Raw genomic sequence first — 27582 nt, 5'->3', positions numbered from 1 at the left:
TCGTAACTTTGATCGTAGCCAATGTGTTAGAAATGGGCTTAAGAAGTTCGTAGGGCTACGAATGTTTCGAGAAGAGCTAACCTCATCTGTTGAAGATGGACTTCACTTCCTTCTCTAATGTCCTCATTATACAGAGAACTGTTTGTACAACCATATTATAACAATCTCATCATCAAGTTAGCCTCATTAACGTCAACAACAAACTCTGTTCTTGTAAAGATGATATCTCTGTTCCTCAAATAAATGTATCATGTTAATTAGTTTTGCACTGTATATCAACATTTCTTGCACACTGTTTTACTTGTAAGAGAGTCGATGCAATGGAGTTGCTCCAGTCAAAAGATATCTTAAGGGTGTACCATGTACATTGTTGTATATCGCCTAAATTGAGTGTATATTTACTACGTTGTTTGGAACTGTTATGCGGTGCGGCATCTCCTGAAGGTGAATTCCATTTCTTTCAGTTATGTTCTTGTTACGAGAACTTTTGGTACAACAATATTATATTAACAATCCATCCCATGATATATTTGTCTCATTGATGCCAACGACATAATTTGTTCCTATGAAGAAGTTATCATTGCTTCTCAAAAGAAATGCGTCATGTTAAATAGTCTTGCATTGTAGATCAAATATATCTTGCTCACTGTATGGTGATTTCTGTATCATAGCACGACTGGTCAATATATTTATGCAAATAAACTTGTCATTTGGCTCTATTAACAACTTGAAGCTATTTACATAACAAATAAATACAAACAGTCATAAATGTACTACATGTTTCAGACCATGACTTCACCATCTGATCTTGAACACCTGAACATGAAAATTCGCAAAAGATGAATTAAATATATTACGACATGCACAAACATGGCTCCAACAACGGCCCCACTTGTTAGTATTCCTGCAAACGTTGCCGAGTTATTCCAGTCGAGGATGGAATAGATGTAGGGCTCGTCGAGGTCGTTACTGCCACCGCAGACAGTGTAAACAACGCTGAAGAGAACGTATACGATTCCGAAAACGGCTGGCTGGTAGAAATGTAGAAGTCGTACAGGCATTGCCGTGACCATGAGGTTGAGGACAATGTAGATGACATTAATTCCGTGAGTGAGGAATGGGAGGATGCGGTAGCCGTAGAAACTATTGTTGACTGAAATGAAAATTAGTTTCAAATTAAATTAAATTAATCAGTTTCAAATTACAATGTACTGAAGCAACTTCCCGATGGCGTACACAGTAGAGCTTGTTCAGCCTGACCCGAGCTTCTCTATGTATCGAGAGGTCAAATGGAATAAACAATAGATCGAGTTAATTTCATTAAAATGGGGGAGCAGAGGATGTTATTTAATTTTGCGTTCGTGCGAAGCATGCATTTATCGGAAACATTAAACCATCTGTAGCTTGTTTGTTTTAAAGTTAGGACATTGCATCTCGTCACTGAGATGTCAAACGGCAACGTTGTCTTGGCTGTTTGGATATGTAGACAATTGACTATATAAGTGCGAACCCTTCACAATAATAGACCTAACCAGTTGTGACAGGATCACTCAATGCATTACTATTCACTTGATCAGGACAAGCCGAACAAGCTCTACGTTTTCTTCAAACGCCCAGGGCGGTGCAGTAGCCTAGTGGTTGAAGCGTTCGGTCACCACGTCGAAGGTCCGAGTTCTTTGACACGACTGTCAACGCGACGATACCACAATTACTATGGGAATGTACGTATGGGTGTACTTGTGGAAGCTTACTACATGTAAAACCTATTTGAAACGTATTATTACGAAGATCATACAAGCATCTTTCATCTACCACGTACCCGTGAAGGTCCGGGTCAGAATATTCAGTAACTGATGATCATCGTAAGAGACGACTAACGGAATCGGGTGGTCAGGCTCGCTGAAACTTCAAATCTTGTTTTTTCCACACAAAAGAACGTCAGAACATTCAATAGAGTAACTGCTCAAAAGGCGATGAAGTTTTGTTAAATACAATAGCTTGAGTTTGAATATTTGACTGCATGTTGTTATACATTTTCAGTTGGGGCCGTTTCGACTTCCTGATATCATTATACTCTCTCTCTCTCTCTTTCTCTCTCTCTCTTTCTCTCTCTCTCTCTCTCAGGCGTTTTCAGCAGTTCATGTCGATATATTTTGACAGCAATCGTTATTAAGACAATTCCTATGTTTGCACTCAAACATTTGTCATAAAAATGAAAACGATACATGAAAAGTGCATGCAGAAAATGCTGTCCACATAATCGCCAAATACATTCGATGTAGAATAGTTTTACTGGAGGGCAGGGCCGTATACATGCTATACGGTACCAAGTTTACCACGATGCAAAGATATATGTGAAAATTTCATAACTTCTATATTTGCTGCTGTCCTTAATTGTGAACCAGTACTAAATCGTATTCGCGCCGTAAACAGGTCGCAATAAACACAGAACAACACAAAATCTTTCAGTGAACGCCCTTATGTCTGACAGCTCGCCTTCCGCAAGTCTCTTCAGAAGACGGTAGTCACGTAATCTTCATTACGTTCGACGTGGATGTGATCAAATGATCTATATTGTCCCTAAAAAGAAACGCATAGGCGATTTGTATTTTAAAAAACACTTAATTAACTATTATGCTGGAACAGTCGTCAAAATATGTACTAACGGTGTTGGTAACATTATTTTACACAACTGCATAAGTAAAAAAGAATCGATTTTAAATGAAATTGTTGATTTCTTACAAGGATTAGAAAGGCATCGCCACAACACAAAAGAAATTACCTTCCAGTTGAAATTGTGCCGCAAAGAGCATTCATAGTCTGGCAATAAAAATCCAGATTACTTTCAGGCATCTGCGTTCGTTTTAAAGGAGTTTCAAGGTCAAATCAGTAGGTCATGCATGCTGGAGACAATCAATCAGGCCTCTGAATGTTAGCCTAAGCAAGATATCATGGCTTACAGCTCGTCGCAACCAACCGTACAGGCAGACCTTGAGTTACCACTGCAGCCCAAGATCGATAGATCGATGCATCGGTACTACAGTTGTGTGATCGTACTGCCACGGGTGAGAGCAAACTGGGTGAGAGGTCAAACTGTAAAGAGATTGGTCTGACAGCCAGGAAACCGGACGTCGGGGTCGTGCTACGTCGTCACCATCGCGCTCAACGTCTCCGTTAGCTATAAATATCCACTTGATTGTATCGACGTCATCTTCTTCTAAACTGGATTTCCCACATGGGTACAATGTGTGAGGCCCATTTTCTGGTGTCCCCTGCCGTGATATCGCTGGAATATTGCTAAAAGCGGCGTAAAACCAAACTCACTCACTCACTCTTCTAAACTGGTGTAACATTTCATGCACTAAAGTCTATTTGTCTAAAGATACACAGGACAGTCGATCAAATCTGCTTTTCTATGGCATCGGCATCCCCGAATCCCCTCTCTTCTTTAAAAATGTACACAGATTGCCCGTTCCGGAGTACCAGAAGAAGAATAACCCAATGTCGTGCGGAGCATTATTGCCTCTTCTGTGTATATGCCCGACCGAGAGGCGATCTACAATGCCAAGAAATTTCTCAATAAATCGGGGATAAGTATACAGACTGACCTCCCTCCCCACCTGAAAAAGAGACGAGCCATTTTGAGTCGACAGGTTGCCTCCTTGCGCCAGGACACTAGTGTCTGGACACGGGTGAAAGTGGTGTCGACCGAAGTGAGACACGAGACCCTAAGAAACCTGGATCCCTGTGGGTCAGATGTGAAAATCAATAGTCAGTGTCTCAAACATTTTTGTTTATATTTTTTGAGATTGCTGCTTGGTTCTTTACTCTTAGTTGATCTGTGTTCACATATTCAAGAATCCCTTATTGTGCTTGTTTTCAATACCGTCAGTGCAAGTACAATTGTTCCTTTGATATATTTATGTCAGTCTTTATTTTACATATTCCATGTGAACGATTTCCTTGGCTTTTTTCCCGAGAATACAGGTGTTCCGTGTTAATAAGTTGTACTCCATGCCCTATGTGCTATATTTAGCAACAGTGTCGTTCTGAGCTCAACAGGTCACAAAGTACACCGTGCCGCGCGAGCACGTGAACCTTGCTCAGTGTTCAGTATTGCCACACACGTGTCTGACTTTCACAGCTCGGATTATCTCTGTGTTTGGCCATGGGCTCACAAACCGTAAGTAATTTAAATCAAAATCATTTTTCTCTCTCATACATATATACCTACACATTATATGTAATATGTTACGGATGATGATATCATTGATATAATGAGCTACGGTTTGTGGGTATGATATGCTGACCTGCTGAGGTATTACGATAACCACGATAGACGTCACTAGTCACATTTTCACACATAGAGAAATCACAGTCACACTTTGTTATTTACATCCTTAACTGCGATTGCAGTGGCAGTGGTACTTCAATGATGTGGCTATGCCGGTCAGATGAACTGTTTTACACATTATTTTTCGAGAACAAAGGTTTATGTTAATGTTACATGCCATGCCCTGTTTGCTGTATTTAGATCTTGTGTCGTTGTGAGCGCAACAGTAAGCCGCGTCAGCGCGAGCACGCGAATCTTACTTGATGTTGCTCTAATATTTCGTACGCTTGTAAATCTCAAAAGTTGGATAAATTTTGTGTTTTGCCATTGTTTCACAAAATGTATGTTATCAGACTCTTACGCGCTCTTTTTTGCACAAATGCAGGTAATACATTTTAGAGGTTAGTATCATAAATATTGTCAACTGCGGCGTACACGCAAGGTACGAAACTGACTAGTATGGAAACTCGTTTTAAACGTTACGACACACATGATATATAGCATGAGTCACATATTAGCTGCTCTTAGTTATTGTTTGTCCATGGGGAAGCGGAGTCCGCGACCTCTCCTCTGTAAATGCCCATGTCATCAAAGATATTTGTTTTTATGCTTTCTAGCCTATACTATATTAATATCAAAACCTTTCACTTGGACACAACATTTACCCTCAGTGATATCTTTGTCACAGTCAGTAATAAGTAATCATGGGGCAAATAATAAAATTAATATAGTTTCACTCAACTGCAGATCCCTGGCCGATGAAAGGAAACGCAAGGATGTCATGAACATGCATAGAAAAAAGAAATTTCCTATCATATGACATACATATTTCCATAGACCATGAAAATATTGTGAAAAACGAATGGGGTTTAGACTGCTCCTTTCAAGTCCAGTTCAAGAGGAGTCGCTATCCTTCTAAACAATAATTTTGAATAGGAAATACACAAGATATCTAAGGACGCAAATGGAAACTATACCATGTTAGACATAACCATTGACAGTATCAGACTTACCCTTACAGGTTATATGGGCTAAATTTGGACACTCCTACCTAACCTTTTATGGTTTCCCAGTTGAATTCTTTAAGTTGTTTTGGAAGGACCTTACAATTTGGGTGCAGCGGTATGTGAGGGACACTTTCAACCGAAACCCTTTGACAATGACTATGAACAGAGGAGTGATTACATGCATCCCTAAACCAGGTAAAAACAGACGATTCTTGAAACAAAATGCCCCCTATCTCCCTGCTTAATGTATTGTATAAGATCATAAGCTGCTGCATCACCAACAGGATAAAAAGGACTCTTGATTACCTCAACGAAAACGAAACAGGTTTCATTCCAGAAAGATGCATAACGGAAGACATTCGACTCCTCTACGACATTATGTTCGAAACTAAATTGTCAAATAAAAAGGTCTATTAATCCTTATTGATTTCGAAAAAGCATTCGACACTGTCTCCAAGAATTTCATTATAATGGTACTCGACAAATTTGGATTTGGACGCAACATACGGAAATGGGTCAATATATTAATGTGAAACGCTTCTTTGTGTGTTGTTCAGAATGGACATTTGTCAACTTTTTTTAAAAAACGAAAGGGGCTGTAGGCAAGGTGATTCAATCTCCCCATACTTATTCTTACTCGTTGCAGAAATACAAGGGATAACGATAAGAAACAACGAAAAATACGGAATTGTGCTAAACGAAACGGTGCACATTATTAGCAGTATGCTGATGATGCTGAACTATTCTTGGATGGTTCAGAAACATCTCTCAATGAATTCATGAAAACACTTAAAACATTTTACAATATGTCTGGTCTAAAAATTAATAATTTTATAGATAAAACCAAAGCAGTTTGGCTTGGAGCAATGGCCGGCAATAAGACAACTTTGTACCATAAGTTTCAGCTAGAATGGTATAGTGACAGTTTTGACGTTTGGGGAATAAAACAAAACTCAGACCTACAAAACCTCTGGGTGGTCAACACCAAAAAGAGACTTGAAAATATTAAGAAAATTCTAAGTTGGAAAAAGCGAAAGTTAACACTGAATGGAAAAACAGCTGTTATAAAAGCTTTGGCCCTATCTACTCTTGTTCATATCTTCTCTTCTCTCCCTAATCCACCAGACGAGTTTATAACAAACTTGAATAAGCTATTTTTAATTTCATATGGAATGGTAAGAGGGACAGGATAAAACTAATCAATTTAATGCGATGTTAAAACTTTTATTGATTCTTTAAAACTCCCTTGTTTAAAGAGATATGTTTTAAAATCAAAGTTCCGTGCTGGAAAGATGTACTAATGCCTGGCGCAAATATATAAAGGGATATGCAGTTAACGACACTAACATAAACGAATTCCTTATGCAACCTCTTTCGTTAAATCACCAGTTTCGCGATCCTTTCTCACAATTAATAACTGGTTCAAACAAGGATTAACTCATATCAAAGATGTATTCATTGACAAAGAGTTACTCTCTTTGCGGAACTTTAAAGAAAATTTGATATTAATGGCACGGTACTTGACCTGAACCGTGTCCTTCTTAGCATTCCAAAAAGTCATTCAAACAGCGGGTCACCCACCCACAGCAATACGTCGATCTGTTACCTTGGAATGAACTCACTAAGGGATCAAGATCATTTTATGATAGCCTCGTGTCTAATCCAACTTTCCAAATGTTTGCGATAAATGGGAAAGGGAATTAAACAATCATATCGACTGGAAGACCACATTTTCGCAATACAGACAAACAATCAAAGACAGACGCAAAGCTTCTGGATTTTCAATACAAATTGATACACAGAATTATCTATACAAAACGAGAGTTGTTTAAAATGAAACTGGTTGATAACGACACATGTGCATCATGTGGCCAAAGTGAGAATATTTATCATGTGTGTATCGAATGTCCAATCAGTAGATTATTCTGGAAAGAATTCACCAGTTTTGTTAATCATGTCCTGTACAGAACATCCATACCCTCAGCTCAGGATATACTGTTTTGCGCTAATAAGGACCATTTGCTCAATCACATGATCATGCTGGCAAAGCGCCACATTTTTGTCATGAATATTAAGGGTATTAAACCAAGTTTCACCACATATAAAGAGTTACTAAAGGATGTTTATGGTATCGAGAAATGCATTGCTCGAAGCAGTTCTCAGATGAATTTGTTTGAGCGAAAATGGAGTTTACTCCAATATGCTCTATGACTGTGTAAACAAAATAGCTTACTCCTCAGTGTTTCTCTCTCTCTCTGTCCCAGTTTTTACATGTCGGTACTCTTCCCGCCCCTCGTGGAATTGCAAAAAATGACTCATTCCGTTCATATTATACCATTGTAAAATCTTTGCTCACTGATAGTTTTATGTAATCTGAATTCCAAGTGAGAGTGAATGAAAAGTCCGTTTGTGGACGAGTTATACGTGTTTGAAAAGACAGCATTTTCGCAACAGATTTCTCACCTATGCGTTTCTATTTTTGTTTGTTTTTTTGTGGGGAGGGGTGGGGGGTCTGGTGTCTGTCTCTGTGTGTGTGTCGGTCTGTCCGACTGTGTGTTATAAAGTTGCTATATTTTACCAAAACGTACAGAGATCTGTTCACACTTACAGTCATGGAGTAGGAGCCAGTACACCAGGCTTATCTCGATCCCGATAGCGTTGCTGATGGTGACTTGTACCCATAATACCTTGCAGTACCACGGCATCGGCGCTTCCGCCCCTGGAGCAAGACAAAGGGGAAGTTTAATATTGGTCGTGGGTTCGAATCCCAGATTCGGCCCGAACATTATTCTTGGTTTATTAGTACCATATTTGTATATCATTAGTTCTTGGATTTAACCATTTCAATATTGAAATGGCCTCCGTCGGCAACAAAGTATGTAATATTATTAGTAGTAGTAGTAGTAGTAGTTGTTGTAGTAGTAGTTGTTGTTGCAGTAGTAGTAGTTGTAGTAGTTGCCGTTGTTGTAGCTGTAGTAGTAGTAGTAGTAGCAGTAGTAGTTGTAGTAGTAGTTGTAGTAGTAGTTGTAGTAGTGGTTGTAGTAGTAGTAGTTGTAGTAGTAGTAGTTGTAGTAGTAGTAGTAGTTGCTGTTGTAGTAGTAGTAGTAGTTGCTGTTGTAGTTGTGGTAGCAGTAGTTGTTGTAGTAGTAGCAGCAGCAGCAGTAGTAGTAGTAGTACCAGTAGTAGCAGTAGCAGTAGCAGTAGTAGTAGTAGTAGTAGTAGTAGTAGTAGTAGTAGTAGTAGTAGTAGTAGTAGTAGTAGTAGTAGTGACTGCCTTACTGCCTACGTATCACCCTGACTAACCTTTAAGGAAGCTCTGCTTGTTGACGTAGAAATGTACTGAGACAATGAGATCCAATATGGCGGAGCAAGTGAGGATTAGATAACACCAATTTGTCAGAAAGATAAACCATTTGATTCTGTTTTCTTCTCGAGTGGCGTAAAACTGCGTGAGAAAACCCGATACTGAGATGGCGGTCACGTGATATACAGCCCAGATCAGTCTCCAGATGAGGTAGATGACGGACGGACCACACTGGAAACAATCAGAGAAACATGATGTAGCTTTCAAACCTCGTATGAAAGTCATATACTATTACAACAACACATCTAAGAGGCCACTTTCCCGAGCTTCTCCGAATGGACACAGTATAGCCTTTTATGTGCATATCGTGTGTTTAAGTCAACAGCTGTACATAGGAGTAGTTGAGGTAGGATCAAGGTCGGGTTAAACAGCATTTTAAGCACGGGATTGCAGGTCCAGGGTGCCACTGTACAAAGCAGCCTAAGAACTACTACTGTCGTAAGTTAGGGGTTACGGTCATCTTGGCGTTGAGAGGGCTTTGTGCAACGACACCGACGACATATCACTTGCAAACGCGGGTACACTGCTGACCTTGGATTACATGCTCAAAGCAACCTGATCGATCGTAAGTCCAAGTTAAAATATACAACTACACGATTGTGATAGAGCTAACAACGCTTTGTGTAAGCGAGCCCTGGTAAGATGTCAGTGGTGTCCAACTGGTCTGTCTCACTGTGCAAGAGCCGCATTACTTTCCCTTCCACCCAGCCCGTCTGCAATGCTACAACCCTTAATGAAGCAAACCTAGCTTTCAGTTTCTGCATCCCCATAATACTGTGGGACCCGTGAAGATCCCGGGGTGGAATAGGCCTTCAGCAACCCATGCTTGCCATAAGAGGCGACTATGCTTGTCGTAAGAGGCGACTAACGGATCGGGTGGTCAGACTCACTGACTTGGTTGACACATGTCATCGGTTCCCAGTTGCGCAGATCGATGTCCATGTAGTTGATCATTGGATTGTCTGGTCCAGACTCGATCTTGGACCGCCGCCATATAGCTGGATTATTGCTGAGTGCAGCGTAAAACTAAACTCACTAACCCATAATACTGAGGCTTCTTTTCAATTCAAAAGGAACAACGATTAAGCATTAATCTAGCGTCCTACTTTACAAGGTTACACTTTATAAAGTTAAGTTTACAACCAAAATGTGTTACATGAGTAATGAGTAACACATAAGGGTCACCTTAAAACTGTGGAGTGTGTATTACTAGATTAGCATCTAGCCTCGGAAATGAACATATTTTACAGTAAAATACTGTTCATAAAAAATAATCATAAAGTACAAAGAAAAGAAGCCCAGAGAATTCCTTCATGTCTCTGAAACTGTAGAAATCTAGACTTGCCACATATTCTAGACTTGCCACATATTCTAGACTTGCCACATATTCTAGACTTGCATGGTTTTTTTCGGGTGTATTTGTTTCAGGGTCTGCACGACAGATTAGAGTATTATCAGTGACAGGATAATTAATAGTTTGGTCATTACTTCAAAATCTTCATAACAGAGACCCCCCAAAAAACGTTTACCTTTCACAACATCTTTTTTATGATATCCATGATACCAGTATCTAATGGTATATTATCCGTGAAAAAAATGTTTTACTTCAGTTTTTATAGATGAGGTCACCATTATTGGCGTATTCGCACCTTGATTTTGATGTGATTTTGAACTTAAACTCCCGCAAACTTCACCTCCCGTCACACATTCACTCACACACGTTCCAAATCGTGCAAAGTGACACGTCGTCAGTTATCTCACTCACTCACTCACTCACTCACTCACTCACTCAGATCACAATCCTGTAATCAAGATCACTACCCTCTTCGCCGGTACAAACTTCCATAACATATATGAGTTACACACACAGACGGATCCAGTTGCAACACATCTCAAACCCTTACATTGGATCTTCAGACAGTACAGAGCACTCGCTCACTCACTCAAACACTCACGCAGTCAAACACTCACTTATTTTATCTATCATTTTAAATGCTTTTCAGTCTCACCTGGGCCCGTCCAAACAATCCAGGGTTGTCATGACCTAGGAAGAAGCTCCGAACCCGAAACTCCTCCCTAATTCTTTGCCCACAGGTCAAGGTCGCCGCATCGATCTGCCGCCATGACGGTTCTTCCTTCTCGCTTGACGCTGAAACAGCAGACTTAGTGCTACCCATGTCGTTTGACATAACGCGCTCATTACGATATTGTACGTTCATTGTGAGCCGGAGTTTCACCGGAATCTGTTGGGGTTGTACCAGGACGGAATGCCTCGGTTCTCGAAACCGACAAAGACAGTTTGTGTGGTAAAAAGATATGTTGTTTGGCTGCAAAAACAATACGAGAACTGGACACGGAGACTGTTTGTTTAGCCCTGTCACGATGTATCAGCACCTAAACTTTGATACAGACTATATTTTTCTACTCACGAGATTCAAACCGCGCCTGCTTGGATACACTGCGCTGTTGTTTTTGTTGTTCTTTTTCAAGTGTGAAAACTTTAATTTTCATCTGAGTGCAGTTAAATGAGTGAAGTTAAAACGCTTCATTCATTTGCCAGGATAACTAATGAAAAAAACTTAATTTGAACCCAAAAAGAAATGAAAACCTCCGCATCAGCAATATTTTCTCGCGGTTTCCGGCGAGCTGATTTTGTTTAAGTTCTTTGTATATATGAGCAGGTTCTTCTGAGTATAGAGTTCTCGTGGTTTGAATGTTGCGTATTTTTTCACCCGTGGTTAAACATCTGAATGATATTAAAGTAGAGAAGGGAGGGGCTGATATGGGCTTTGTGAATCGGGCCTTGTGTCGGAGTCACGGTTTCCTGATACAACAACAGCAGAACAGAAGATGGTCTGTTTCAGGTCTAAACCTTGAAATCTGTCAGGTGCCAATAAATATCTGGGAAGCATTTCTCTGATTCCCCTCCGCGCAATCACGTTGAAGTCACGTTTATATGTCGTGACCAGAATGAATACTGAAGACGTTTCCAACTGAGCATGTTCTCAATTCAGGTCGAAAACATGATCAAACATTCGTCAGATTAGTACACATTAGCGTTCATAATTTCAGTTATGGGAATACGTTTTCATGGATCCCTTCAAAATAATCTGCCGATAATAACACGAATGATATATTATCATTGAAATAGTTGATACACATAAATGGTAGGTGTGTGAGTAAGTCTTTCCTGACATATATCAGAACCATTCTTAAAAGTACAATCTCAACTATTGATTAATTTTACACAACTATTAATTCCTGTGTGGCCGATCAGTCCAAGTTGACACCTGTACTGGAAAACAAGGATAAGTTGGCCTGTGCAGAGGCCGCGTTTAGGGGAAGAAGGCGGGAAGGGGAAGATGTAGGCTAGTGCACATGCAGTACATGACGATGAACATTATTCCACGCGTTGCTGCACACGTTTTGCTCATAACGGTGTAGCAAGTCGGCACTATTCGGACAACCTGGAGCCCCTTCGCTCACAATGGCAAACGCCAGTGGGTAGACTTATGTGCATTTAAACTGAAGGAATACCCAATGAGTTGCGAGATTCAAGTTGAACCTGCGGAATCTAGACTTGCTTTTTTAGCGCTTTGGCGTTGAAGTGAGGGGGCAAAGCAGAAGGGGAAATAATGTGGTTCAGGGACTGTGGCAACTCCTAACATCAATATGCGGAGACGGAGTGAGGTAGAAGCTGTGATAATGTTATGGGCTCAGTGACAAAGGCGTATAGCCACTTAAACAAATTATGACAAATTTTCTAAAAGATATTTGGGCAGCTGTTTAATCCATCCAACTTGTTTTTAGGAAGCACATTTCCACGGCAGCTGCAGGTCGATGGGACACAGTTAGCTGGGAGATATTGTTTTATCATATACGACACGACTTTAACACCCAACATCGGAACCAGATGCTGTGACTTTGGGCCTTTCATCGTCTGAAAATCTGACACTCTGTGTACATATGTCACTTCCCTGGCACCACGTGACCTGACCATGTGACCTGATCACCAGACTTTGATGCACACCAGTGCACACAGCTGCATGCCACAACTACCTCCTTCCGGTTGCACATGCGCACAAACATCAAAAGGAAAGGACCGTGTCCTGTTCCTCTCATTAAACTTGATGCACGTGCAGCCCAGATACGTGCCAGTCACTGCCACCGATCCTAACAGGTTATTAATTTAATATTCGGTTACGATATTTTGGGTATCACCTCGCAACGCACTTGAAAAGGATACCGCGTAATCGCACTTACACAAAACACTGACAATTATTAGCCTTTATGTTAATAAATCGACTCGGTGCTGTTACAGTTCGCCGTTAGGGGGTCAGTAGCGTGAGCTAGTGCTCGACATGTTTGACACAGATGGGCAAGAGCATCATGGGATATATGTATTGTCAGAGGTCACGGGGTTCATGAGGAATGTGGGGAAATACAATCATACGCAATGTTTGTTGTTAATCAAGATGGCGAGAAACCAGCGTGACCTATCCGTGAAAGGTCGAGGGAAAGACGATAGCGGTTGACAGACGTGTCATAAATACGTCGGGTGTAAAGGCCACCGACGGCAGATCACGTGGTGCCACCGGGTCACAGTTATGGCGGATGTCGTCACTAAAAATCTGTATACTATAGTCTTGTCTCTGAAGATATATATTGTTCTGACAGTAACAAATAAACCCATTTCAACTGAAGAGGGGTTCCCCGTGGGATGGAAGATTCTGACGAAATGTAGACTTGCTTCATTTAGGGCTCTAGTGTCGCAGGGATTGACAGGCAAAGAAAAATAACATTTGGTTCAGGGCTCGTCTGTGATACAGACTATGAAATCTTCTGATATCCAACATCTCACTTCTCGTCACTATGATTCCCAAAATATGGAACTGCTTGTGAACAAAATTTTGAGCAGTACTGCCAAAATTCCAGTATGGCATTTAGCCTTAATAAACACGCACTTGAACATGCCAGTATGTGCATGTTTTGGATACCAAAGGCCTGAATGGTAATGATCTGGTTAACAAAAAAAATGTGCATTCATTTGTTTAATAGCTAGAGTGTACAGTCTTTATATAGCATCAGTCTAGATTTCATCGGGTTTTTAATCTCCCATTTCACTGGGACTCTCAGTAAAGAATTGTTGTTTATATAAAAAAAAGTATCCGTATTAAGAGACTAAAGATTTGTTTACATTGCTCTGACCGACCGATGAACCACTCCCTTTAATGTAGGCAATGTATTAAGTAGGCCTTGCTATTTTGAATTCACTCCAGACTTGGACAGGATGGCACGAAAGGTTTAATGTAAACTTGCATTATAAGGTAATAATAGTTTACATAATAATTTCGAAAACTGATATAATAATAATTTCAAAAAATAACTTTTCTAGGCTTGCCTATTTAAAGGATAAAATTGCAATGCATGCGTGGACTGCACTCAGTTCAGCCTCGGAGCAAGGCTAGGTTTAATCCAAAATCTGAAGCAAAACCATTGGGAATGTCAGTCCCGTCAACAACTCATCATTAACGTTGTACATTCTCCCCAGTTTCAACTCAACCGAATCACGCCAAGCATCACAACAGACGACCAACAAAACATGAAGTCTAACATCCTAGTATGCAGGGCTTTCACACTCCCGGGATTCCTCCCGCGTTGCACTTGGACTCATGGGTAACGGAACAGCTTACGCAACAGCTCAGCACCAAGGTCGAGCCCGTCCTGGTGGTCTAAACTACATGAATGGCTGCAGAAAAAGAAATAAATTCAGTCGGAAGTTTACCATCTGCTGAAGATTAATGTTGAATTAGTTCTACGCGTTCTTCAGACCCGGGAATGATTGTAACGTGACATGTTTTTTGAGAAGTTTAAACTGGAAATGCAGCATTGAATTCCACCCGGGTTCTTTTTCAGTTGCTGCATCTGCCCAGACGGGGCACTCCTGCGTTGCGTTATCGCGAAATGATTTATTATTCAAAACTGTGCTCTGTGGGTTAAGCATATACGTGAGAAGAACAAATGACACATTTCCTGCATGTATGTTTTAGAAGTAACTGCGCATGTTCGCAGTACGATTATCTTTGTTTCCGGTCACGTGATACGAAAGGCTCGGTTGTTTCTTAGCAGGCTCTGCTCGATATGTTCATTATCAACTGGAGAGACGGGTCCCAGTTTACATTATAACGTGTGTTTAATGTTACATGGCCGCGGAGATCATTGGCATACAGTGCCTTTCTCTGTGTGGATTTGCTAACGAGGGCGCTCTGTTTTCACTTTTTTTTCTATTTTACAAGCAACCGCTCAATACATTAGTCATCTCTGCTTTTGTTTTACCTGTCTTGCATGCGTTTGATATGTGGGGAGAATAGTTTTCATATATTCAATACTTGCATAAATGCGTGACACTTTAATAATGATAGTAATATGTCAACATACATTACTCTTTGTCATTGTTACACTGAATTAAAGAAGTAGTTACCAGTAACAAGAGTGTCATCTGCATCCTACTGAAGGGTTGGGAGTGAGTGTGAGTGAGTAAGTTTAGTTTTACGCCGCTCTTAGCAATATCCAAGCTATATGACGGCGGTCTGTAAATAGTCGAGTCTAGACCAGACAATCACGTGATCAACTGCACGAGCATCGATCCGATGACATGTGTCAACCAAGTCAGCGAGCCAGACCATCCGATCCAGTTAGTCGCCTCTTACCACAAACATAGTCGCCTTTTATGGCAAGAAGGTCTATTCTACCCCGGACATTCACGGGTACTGAAGAGTTGGGGTGGGGGTGGGGGTGGAAGGGTTGCACAACGATGTGCATTTTGTCAGTTGGTATGGTTCCGGGAGCTTCATTTAACGTTATCTCAATCATAGCCATAGAACAGCGAATTAAAGACCAAGTTACAGCACCAGTCAAATGGGAGAAGATATATTGAAGAGGGAGGGACGGAATGGAAATGGTACGCCAGTTAAAACCCTGAACAGGCATATAGCTGTTCTCGCGTCGATGAATACGCTCCAATACACTGAAAGACAACGTTTGTGCGGAACCCCTGTAGGCTTAACCACTATAGGGCGTAACGTGTCCGAAAGCTGAAACAGACCTTGTGTCAGACTTACCATCACATTACATTAATGTTTAAGTAAGTCCAAGAGGATTCCGTTAAGTGGAAATCTGTTTTGTTTGAGATGAATGGACTTAAATGATAAACCAGTGGCCACGTATCTATCCAGGTCGAGGGTCTTCCCCCATCTGTTATCACACAATACACACACAGTCTGTTTGGACGAAAATTGGGAGAAAACAAACATAGCCCAAACGCAAAACACATTAACTTGTCGTGGCCATTTTTTACGCTACAGAAGCCGAAATCTACTCACGTTTTGGCCATCCAGCTACAGAAAAATGATCTGAAGAACATTAATTAAAAAACTGTCAGGTTTTCTAGGTCAAGCGTTGAACGCTACTGGTTTCAAGGTCGTCCAATTTCAGAGACTAAGGGCTATAACAGTAAAATATACCTCTGTCTGTATCTCCCCATAAACTTCAGAACTGCCGTTTGCGATTACGGTGTTAGATCTTACATAGGAAGATTTAAACGATATTGGTGTTTTACAATCATTTGTACGACAGATAAATAACAAGGTTTCTTTTTTATCAAGTTCGCATATGTTTTTGGGATTAGTTTACAAAACCGGTGGAATTGTAAAGTTGGATAACATTGAAAGCGAGACGGTAGGCACTGACGGGCTGATAAGCTACAGTAAACATTTCATGGATGGAGGGTTGAGTTCCACTATATCATGATACGGCTAAGATTAGGGGGAGGGGATAGGAGGGGGTAGGGGTAAGGGCCAAGAGCTTTGATTACACGCGACATTGCAGATACAAGCGATAAAATTCTCATATGTGCGATAAGCTTGGTAGTGAATTAAGAGATGTTAGACAGGTCATGTGTATAAGCTGCGGGAGAAAATGGTGCGCCTATGCCCAATTTAATTTACAGATATCATGTGTGTTAAAATGTTTAAAATAAGTTGTAGAAATATTTTTTTGTACGTTATAAATACGTAAATTTGGTAATATGAATATTCGGGATGTTATCATTGAATAGTTCTGTCGTGTGTGTGGCGAGATCGCAGCAGTGAGGTGGGATGGGTTGAAAGGGGGATGAGCTAGAGAGTGCGTGAGTGAATATGGTTTTACGCCGCTTTTAGCAATATTCCGGCAACATCACCACGGGGAACACCAGAAATCTCCACACATTGTACCCATGAGGGGAATTGAACCCGGGGCTTCTGCGTGACGAGCCAACGCTTTAACCACTAGGCTACCACCGCCCCTAAGAAAGGAGGATATAGACAGGGATGGAAAATTAAATGACGAAGAAAGAAAATTAATATGAGAGATATTAAAAGGAAACATAATGATGCATATTTAGTATAATCCGAAAGTGAGTGAATGAGTATGGTTTTACACCGCTTTTATATCCCAGCAACATCACGACTGGGGACATCAGAACTGAACGGGAAGTGACCGGGGAAGCGAATGGTTGATTGAGGAGCGAGCGGACTGAACACTTTGTATTGATCTCAACTGTTCATCTACCCTAGTTTATATAGGGCCGCCATGTAGGGATTCAAACCCAGACCGAGTCAACAAGCTACATGTCGGTCCCTTTAACACACTGATGTTGGTAAATTAATAACTGTTAGGAACGATCAACAATAAGATCTACTTGAGGTATATATAGAGAACATATTCAGTCTTTATTCAAAATATCAAACTACTGTAAGTCGTATAGTCTCTCACTGTCCGTGCAACACGTCATTTTCCCTGATATACGTCCGGGGTGTCACAAGCCGTAAATGAAGCAAGTCTAGGTTCCTTCCGTTCCTTTTCAGTTTGATAGAAATTATTTGTTTCTGTCGAGTATCTAGTTTCGTTTGAGTGAGTAGTAGTGTTTTACGCCGCTTATAGCACTATTCCAGCATTATCACGGCGGGTTTGCATCAGAAATGAGTATCGTTTGAATGAAACATATCAACGCTTTCCTCATTAGTGTTGGATCAAAGTACTTAATGAAGTGTATAGCGCTTGACTTACAGGCCTGGTTGTTCTGTTGTAGTCCAGACTTCCGCTGGTTCTTAATCTTGCATCTCATTACGACTTCTTTTCGATTTGAGTAGAAATATATATTTTTTTAAAATCAAGTTACACAGATTCTCAAACTAAGCGTCTATAGGTCCTCATAATTAGACAGCTGAACAATGATTGTTTTAATATAGATCTTGTCTGTGAAGCATCCAAACGGTGATTTAGTGCGTTGCTGTCCCTTGTTAACTGGTATATAAAAATAATTAACTTGTTCCCTCTAGGAGATTCAACACTGACGATGGAAAATTTCAAGTCACTCACTCAAAATATAAACTGTTTGGGATTTGAAGTTTCTCATAAGATCAAAACTGCTACTATTTTTTCAGTTTTATTAAACATATAGTTTCCATTTTGACGAGTTTTTAAATTTCATAATCTTCAATTCATTCTCTACAAGTACCTTTATCAAAATTCATTTACATTCGTAGCTAAGCCCCGCCGTAGTATTGTTGGAATATTGCTAAAAGCGGCGTAAAGTCACTCACTCACTCATAGCTCAACCTCGTTGCTATGTTACATGAATATTCATGAATTTCAATGAGAGGACTTGTGCATCACAAAATGATACACCTCCGTGTTCAATTTCGAGTGTTTATTTCCTTTTTTTTTTCGATATCTGTAATATGCGCATTTGTCGTGTGAAGCTGTGTGGTTCCTTTATGCCTTTTAAAAAGGTGCACGGGCAGTCCTTATCACGAACTCGTCCGGCATAGCGATCACTGTTAACTTCTGTCTTTTACCATTCGTCTTCAGAGATCTACAGCAATCTATGTTTTGGCGCAAGACTTAGATAGAGAAGTCAAGATCACTAAACCTTGTATGTCATCGTATCCCCATGCTTAGATTGATGCACTGTCACCTGATTGTCTAGCCTCAACATGATTGCGTACTAATCGCTGCCGGGTGCGATTTTAGCGTACTTAAGATTATCAGCTATTCGAAACCAGGAGTGTTGGATGCCTCTCTTAACCATATCCATATGTCTCGTGATACGGTTCACTACTGCCCATCTCCCTTTGAAGTGACGCTACGATACCACGTAACTTCATACCAGTCTGTAAACCTAGAATGTTCGACATTTTCATTCAAACACGTACAAAACAACAGCCTTGCAAAACCAACTGAACAATTAGTGTTATTATCAAGTTGAAACCGTTAAAAACGCTGAATAATATTTTCTGCGATAACGGTATTTTTTCATTTTCGCACGAATATGACGAATCAGCTGACCATTTATGGGTAGGAGGTAGATTGAGACGTTTGATCATAGCCATATGCCATCAGCGGGTGATCGGTCTGTCGTGGATTACTGTCGTGTCGTGTATTACGCTCGTGTTGTGGGTTACTGTCGTGTCGTGGGTTACTGTGGTGTCGGAAGGCACCAGTTTCGTGAAGTCGGACGACCGTAATCGCTACATCCTGAAAGTGTCCAGACAGCACACGCCAGTCAAGCACCATACGGTCTTTAACCCATTCGACCTCATTCGCGTTTGTTACAGCAATTGAAATCTGAACACACTTGTGCGTATCGTTTGAATGAAACACGGATATTAACGCTTAGCTCAACAGTGTTGAATTAAAGTACTTAATGAAGTGAATAGCTCTTGACCTATAGACCTGGTTATCATGATGTAATTCTTGACAGTATTTGGGTCGTGGTATTGCGGGGTGTTCCTAGAAATCCGATGCTAAATTGGAAACCGAAGGGGACCAGGGTTAGCTTGGATCCCTGGTAACGCACGCTGCATGGTCTTCGTGGCGACTTGAAGAATCGGGTGATAAGGCTTGGTGATTTTAATCGTTTTTTGTTCAACGAATTATTCAGCAATATCCCAGCTATTTGGCGGCGGTCTGTAAATAAACGAGTCTCGATCACACAATCCAGTGATCTACATTATGACAATCGATCTACGCATCAGGGACAGCCATGTCAAAGAGCCTGATTACTTGATCTCGTGGTCGCGAGAAATGTGTTGCTGAGAACCCGTTTTAACCCGGATCTTCGCGGGTGACTATGTGTCAAACCTCCCCTTAGTGTCGACTGTTGCTCGTAATATCAGTTACTGGATTGTCACTCCCAGGCTAGATTAATTACAGGAGATGAGTGAGACGTTGAAGAACAAACACATACAAACAGATGCTAGCTTTATAAACAACCTGCATGTAACGAACTCCACTAAAATCGTCCGTTATATCGCATGCGCTTTTAACAGAGAGTTCGGTTTAATCGTATACGGGCATTCTTGGTAATAAAAACCACAGATAAATTTGCAGAATCAGAAATTAACAACACAGTTACTAGTTAGTTCATAGTTAAGACAGTTAAGAAAGTAATCTTTTTGAACTTTCTATTCTATGACGTGCTAATGTCAGGGTCGATATTTAGAGACTACTGTTCGGAGACAGATGGAAATTATCCAGTACGTACAATATATATGCAGAAACGTTGAGCTAACTGTAATTTAATTTGAGCCTGACGGTTAGACTTTAAAGTGTTTACACCTTTTTGCTTTCACTTTGGTTTTATTTGGGAGATTTCCAAATTTTATGTATATTCTTCAGAAAGATTAAACTAAGATCATCTTTAATTTAATTTTTTATGTATTCAATTGATTTAGGTTTTTAAATTATTATGTATTTATTTTAGTCTCATAATTTTATGGGTTTTTAAAAATTATTGTTGATATTTTTGCAAATATTGTTGTGGAAATTGATGCACTGTGAATGTGAAAAACGGATCAAGCGGGTTCAACATGTAGGGCAGGGGACAACTGAACGTCTTTACGGCAACAATCTTGTCAGATATGGGATTTGTGATTTATGTGAATAGCGTGTGAATTTAAAATCAACTGTACTTGTTGAAATGCGAACAAGTGAAATATCAAATTATAGCGAACCTATATTTTTAACGCTCGAGAGAGGATGGGACGTGGATGACTGAACATAGAATGACACACAAAAATAATGCCGAAGCAGAGAATAGCGTGGTGGTGGTGATGATGATGGTGATGATGGTGGTGGTGGTGATGATGGTGATGCACATGTAAACTGGCCTTCAACTTCATACAGCTCTACCCAATGGCGTGTACCGTACTTTGACGCCCAAACTCTCAACAGTGGGCCTGGGGGAAAACTATATTTATTTTTTCAGCCAATATGTATTAAGGTCTTCTTGATCATGTAAGAGCGAATAAGCTGAAACTTACCCAGTTGTCAAAAAAAAAAAACCGTTGTTTTTTCAGTGTGCATGCTTCATGTAGAATCATGTCGCGCATGTGCAAACAATCACATTTGTGGTATTTCGCCCAGTAAGGGGCGCTGTATATTTATGTTTTCCCTACTTCCCACGGGCATCCAGGATTAAAGTTTATTTGTAAGGCGAGCCGCGTGGTTGTTGTCTTGTATTCAACATGTCGGAAACAGTTTATCTTGAGAGCTTTGAAGCACATCAAGTATTGTACAAAAGGAATCACAGTTATGTAATCCTGGCCCGAGACAAATGCGCGCCAGCCATTGGATATCTCACCGTCGTCAGGGAAACCATCGTCTTATGAATTTAGCAAACAGATCATATGATATTCTTTTATTTAAGCTATAATTAAGGCTTTCATTTCAAGAGATTAAAACGCCGTTTGCCGAAAACGTTGTTAATTGAGAAGGAACTTCATATATTTTTTTCTGTAAAACTTTAATCTCAACACTTATGAGTTATAAAGTTTTCGAAGCGTCGTTAATCAGTAATTAGGCATGAAATGCGTCATGGTGTTTCCAGAATGTTGAAATGTGTATATGCAGTGATGCGTGGGAACTCATATTCAAAGACAATTCTGAAGATACTTCCAGTACGATACTTATATGGTCTTTTCAATTATGCATATATGACAACAGGGTTATTGGTATTTTGTATCTTTTTAGATACCTGTTGAAAATCCAACAAACAAACCCAAATCGACGTATTGTCTAATGAGAATATATTAAAGACAGATGGAAGGACGTCATACTACTGTGAAACACCCTGAAGTAATGTGGTAAAACTGATATACTGAAACCATTTATTTGTTTTAAAAATTGATTCAAGAGGAGCTCGTCTTTGCCAGATCTATAATAAACAAAATGCATCTGAGAAAGCATGAACATTTGCCATTAAACATGTACTGTTCACAATCGGAAATCCGTGTCTAAAGTGCATTGCATAACCATATGCTGTTGTGGCATGTGGACGACAGTTGGACGGGGGTGCCTCAAGATTGACTGGGAACAGACGATAGTTGAACGAAGGACACCTCAAGATAGACTAGGAACAGACGACAGTTGGACGGGGGTGCCTCAAATTAGACTGGGAACACGCGACAGTTGGACAGAGGTTACCTGAAGATAGGTGGAACATTGATAAATGTGGCTTTAAGCAAGAAAGAAATAAACCTAAGCTTGAATGGGAACAGACAACAATTGGTGGAGGATAAGGAACAGACGACACTTGACGGAAGATATCTTCAAATATACCAGGAACAGACGACAACTGACGGAGGACATCTCCACACAGACTGGGAACAGACGACAATTGACGGAGGACATCTCCACACAGACTGGGAACAGACGACAATTGACGGAGGACATCTCCACACAGACTGGGAACATTAGGATGGATGACGCAGATAGATATGTACTTGTCATACTCACAGTTAGAGTTAATCCTGCCATAGGACGCATGTGCCATCGTGATGAGGTTGCTGTTGCAACGTTGTCACAAGCTGAGCGCTATTCACTGCTGTAGTATATATATCTGTCGTAAACAGCTTTTAAAACACTGTCGTCTAACGTCGCAGCTAATGCAGCTACGTTGTCCAGATATTTTGATGCTGCCGTTGCCGTCGACGAATCACTGACACTTACTGCTGTCTGTAGCGTTTGTCCGACTACTTGTAGAGTTGACGTATGAGACGCCAACACTGTAGTAGATTATCGTTCCTCCGCTACAGCAAAGTGGGCGTGTCAGTTCTTGAGGAGCCAGGTCTCCGATGGTTCTAACACTGATGTTGTCGTGGATACAAACGTTGGGTATGGACGTCGTTGCATACGTTAGCACCTCAGAATCGCCATCACTCAACAGCGCTTTGGATTATTGACAATCGATGTGGATGAATCTGGAATTACAAAAACACACATTTGAAGATCGTTTTTTCAAGCTCTTCTTTTCACAATAACACAACAGTCACCGATGCTGCTCATAAATTAAACATTTTGATTGCCGGCGTCGTTTTAACCCCCCAGGAACACTCCCACAATCGTTACGCTTAATTAAATCTATAATAAAAAATGAAAATTGACATAAAACCTGTCTTCTCCACTAACAGTTGTGCAAACGTCGTTTAACACCTTGACCCTCCAGCACGATTCCGACGGCCGTTCCAGACGCTGTCCTTCCAAGTCTGTCTGTCACCACAGCGCTTGCAGTAATGACTCTGCGTTATCAGGGCGACGCTTGGCGAGACCCGAGTCATACGTCTTGAAGAGATCAGCTGCTGAAGTTTACTCGCCTTGATATGACGATGAAACCCGATCCACTGTTTAGGAAAGGCTCTTTCTGGGTCAGTGTTGCAGGCGCCAGGCGGAGCTATGACCAGGATTCGCTACCGACCCCTCTCTTCAAACGCCACTCTATGCTTCAGTGAAGAGTGCGTCAAAAACGCACATGTTCAAATCGACAAATACTATGTTCGCGAAATCAAAAAGCAAATTGAATTTCAAAAGCAGCTGTCCTACGTGTCTCCAATGCCGACGTTCTCATGATCTTTCTTGACATAAATTAGCCAGGAGGGCGGATTTCTACTTCTCATATATTTTTCCTTTAAGGATTGTGTGTGTTTACATGCTCGTATTTTCCAAATAAATGGCGCTGATATTCCTTTCTTCTCCTTTGAAAATAATATCATTGACCTTCAGGTCTTACATGTTGGTCAGAACAAAGGTTCATTATCTTGCCCTGGGACCATGTGACTCTCGTGAGGTCACGTGTCTTTATCACAACATAACGTTGGAAGACGAGACGAGGACTCACCGCGGCAATTAGACTGGGGGAATTTTGAATGTTTGGGTAATATAGGGAGCCCAATTAGGTAGGTAGATCAGGTTCCTGTATATAATTACAAAGAAATAGATAGTCGAGGGAAGAGAGGCCAAAGGTAACCATGATTAAACCAAGAAAGCCTTCACTACATTTCAGACTGAAGCCAAACGTTGCATCCTCGAGTTCATTGTCTCTGAAGGCGAATTGGGAAGCTCTGTCCGTTTAATTGTATGGAAACCTAAGTATGTAATTTGTGTTCGACCAGAGACCATATAAGTCTCTGGTTCGACACACGGTGGCAGCTGTCTAAACCGGCGTTCATTGGGACTAAAGAAATAATCCGCTTTAAAGAATGTGCCGGATGGTAGAGCTGATGATAAATGTACACGCCACGAACGGGGCTGAGATTTTACACCAATGTTGACAACTTGCCGGATAGGACAGGATGCCGGTTTTGACAGCTTTCATCGTATTCTGTCCAGTTAGGGATGCGTTTGGGATTGGATCACATAGCATCTTATTTTATCATATCCAACCTATTTTGTCTGTGTTTGGTATTATTTGCTTTTGGGGCTGAGGTGGTTGCTTTTGTTGTGCTTTTTGTTTTGTGTTGGGTTTTCAAATAAATTGTTTTCTTTTACTGGGAGGAGGTTTGAGGGGGCGTATATTAAAAACCTAGCTACACAAACAGTGGTATACCTCCCTTGGCTTGAAATTCCACGGAAACAGGATAGTAGTGCAGCAGTTTATTATGTTTTACCTGTTTTTCTCATTGTAAGTTTTAGATATATAATTAAAAAGTACAGCTTACTAATCTTGTTTCAAAGCAATACTATCCTAATTTACTCATTTACTACCCAATCTTTAAAGTTTATGGAATCATGTGTATAGCCGTTAAGATGTTTTAATGCTCAAATACTTTTTATGGTTTTGCCCACAATAAAAAAGAATATTTGTTACCGCAAAATCTGTTCACATACGCTCAGCCATAAACCATAACATCTGGACGATATCTGTTTCGAACGTCTATGATAACAGTACGTTGTTTTTGCTTAAAGGGACAATATAGGCTTTTTATGACACTCGTTTATTCAGACAGCAGTGTCTGGAGTAACAAGGTTTCAGTTTTTTTACACACGTGTGAACGTAGACGGCAAATGAAAAACATCAAACGCCGCCTTGGGACATTTTGTGCGTCACGAAAGTGAAATATGGTAAAAGTTAGCTTTCCTAATACATCAGGGATTGTTTGGGTAGTGTGACAAATAAGTTAATTAGAGGACGCGATTTTCCGAATAACTCGTCAGATTCCACATTCAAGTGTACTTCTTTTAAAATTTATTACCACTGATTCTCCCCAGCAACCAGTTATGCGTATACAGCACTCGGTCTGAAGGAATGTTTGCTTAAATGAATAATTTGCGAAGAGAGGAAAGAAATACGTAAGCGGCTCTCAATGACGTTATCTGAAGAATTTTGGAATTCAACTTTCGTTCAGCGTTAGCCGTGTTGACTTCGGCCATAACCAAGACCATCTGCCCCGGAGATCGTGATCTTCGACACGAGATTGGGTCTGTGATACGGAGGCTGGTATGTGCGTGTTTGGGATGAAGAGCTACTCGCTCAGCACCTGGGTCGGCTAGGATCACACGAGTTCTGTTAATCGTAATTAAATCCAAAGTCAAGGTTGCCCTGGACTGGGATTGGTCTCTGTTTGTAATAAAAAATAAAATGTTAAAACTCAGGGGTATATTTCATATGTATGTTACTGGTGCATTGTGAATGTGCTGCGTCCTTCTAATTCTTTTGTTGCATTGTTTTTGTGTTGTTTTAAGGTGTTAAAAACATGCAAGAATGAAATCGTGTGACCCAATATTTGAAAGAGGTGACATAACAGAAGAGAAGGTTTATAACACTCAGGTCGGGATACACGGTATAAGAGGTACAACTACACATTTAAGAATGCATATAGGCTAACAACTAGTCTCTGAAATCAGAAACCATATAATAGACTATTATATGGTCTCTGCTGAAATGAACATATTTTACTTTCTCAAATGAACATATTTTACTGAAAAAATAGATCATAGTTAAAAAAAATAATATAATAAAATGGAGTCCTGGGACCTTCATTTTCCGGAAGCTAAGGGAATCTAGACTTGCGTGAGCTTTCTTGGATGTATTCAGGGTCTGTACGACAGACTAGAATCAGACTCGCTGATTTGGTTGACACATGTCATCGGTTCCCAGTCGCGCAGATCGATACTCATGCTGTTGATCACTGGATTGTCTGGTCCATACTCGATTATTTACAGACCGCCGCCACATAGCTGGAATGTTGCTGAGTGCGGCGCAAAACTAAACTCACTTGATCACGCTAACTCTCCACATGGCCAGCCAAAGCCCCATTATATACGCTACACACACAGATGAATCCAGTGGTACAACACCTGCATCCACTTAAGTGGTTACACGGGATCTTTACACGAGTATAGACCGGGCGTTTCTCTACTCAATGTAGCGTAGTCGCCGTCGTTCAGTCATACGAGGAACTAATCCCTCATTTCCCCTTTCAAAGAATAATTCTTATTTCTCAAAAGTCATGTTATCACAGCTTGATCGACTTCAGGTCGACCGACAGCTAGTTGGCAAGATTGTGGGACCTTTCAGCTCCGTGTCATTCCACAAGACTTAACTCCCGTTAGGAATGTTTGAAACACTTGTAAAGTTAAGATAACTATCACCTGACCGGAATATTCTTCTCACCCAAACTGGTGTTTCATCACTGTTACTTGATTGCTTCGCGCCAGTTCTACCGTAAATGTTATTGTAGTCATCCACACATCACAATACAATGACCCCAGAAGGTCACAAGTCTCAAAGGTAAACATTAATATTTTAAAGGAGAATTTCTTTTTAAAAAATATCAATAGCAGATTGGTATTCTTAGTTCGTTTATCTATCCTTGTCAAGGGATAGAAATACTTTACGTCTAACATTCAGTACTCAGCATTCGGTACAGCTTTGGAGCAAGGCAGAACACAACACAACAAGGGTACACCAAGGGCATATAGCACAATATGTACTCCGTGTGATATTTGAATTACTTGCACCGTAAAATGAGAACATGTGAAATATATTGAAAAATAACATACCGCTCTCCAGTTTCAAAATGATTTCCATATTTCTGGAATATGTTTGTTTGTATATGTCAAAAAAGTAAACGCATTACTGGGTCCTGATGGCCTGATGTGTGAGAGCTCAAGTCGTCTGTTGCTGCATGTCGTGAAACAAAGACATGGCCAAACAATACACGTTACGCAATCTCAACACTTTCTTTGACGCGGTTAAAGGTATTTGCAGTTTTATTTGTTTAAACGAAAGGTCAACAGTTAATTTTGTTGACAATCCAGCGCGACCAACACGTTGAGATCCGCTAAACGTTTGAACATCTGGACTGAGCGACTACTAAGTTCCACCCAGCTTTTTTCAAACTGAATATTCACCTTTCAAATATAGCTTCACATATGCGAGCATGTTCAGTAGGATGTCCTTAATTTCAGATAATAGGGCATATCTACATGAAATAAAACGATCGCCTATTTTGTACGCCTTCCTTTAGAGTTCCAACGCCCTTTACTCTATCTCACTA

At 40.5% G+C, this 27582-nt stretch overlaps 1 protein-coding gene across 1 annotated transcript; it reads right to left on the bottom strand.

The window, feature by feature from the left end:
- Window positions 1-704: 704 nt before the first annotated feature.
- Window positions 705-23318, bottom strand: LOC137295971 (protein rolling stone-like). The gene is made up of 6 exons (XM_067827584.1): window positions 23216-23318; window positions 22544-23007; window positions 10714-10853; window positions 8644-8875; window positions 7949-8059; window positions 705-1153 (listed from the first exon to the last, which is right to left on the bottom strand). The coding sequence occupies exons 2-6, from the start codon at window positions 22578-22580 to the stop codon at window positions 783-785; spliced, it is 891 nt and encodes a 296-aa protein (XP_067683685.1). The 5' UTR covers window positions 22581-23007; window positions 23216-23318; the 3' UTR covers window positions 705-782.
- Between the last annotated feature and the right edge of the window lie 4264 nt (window positions 23319-27582).

This window comes from Haliotis asinina, chromosome 9, assembly GCF_037392515.1.
Source record: "Haliotis asinina isolate JCU_RB_2024 chromosome 9, JCU_Hal_asi_v2, whole genome shotgun sequence".
In the NCBI taxonomy this organism is placed as follows: Eukaryota; Metazoa; Mollusca; class Gastropoda; order Lepetellida; family Haliotidae; genus Haliotis; species Haliotis asinina.
The sequence above is the reverse complement of the archived record's forward strand: the minus strand, read 5'-3'. Positions and strand labels throughout refer to the sequence as shown.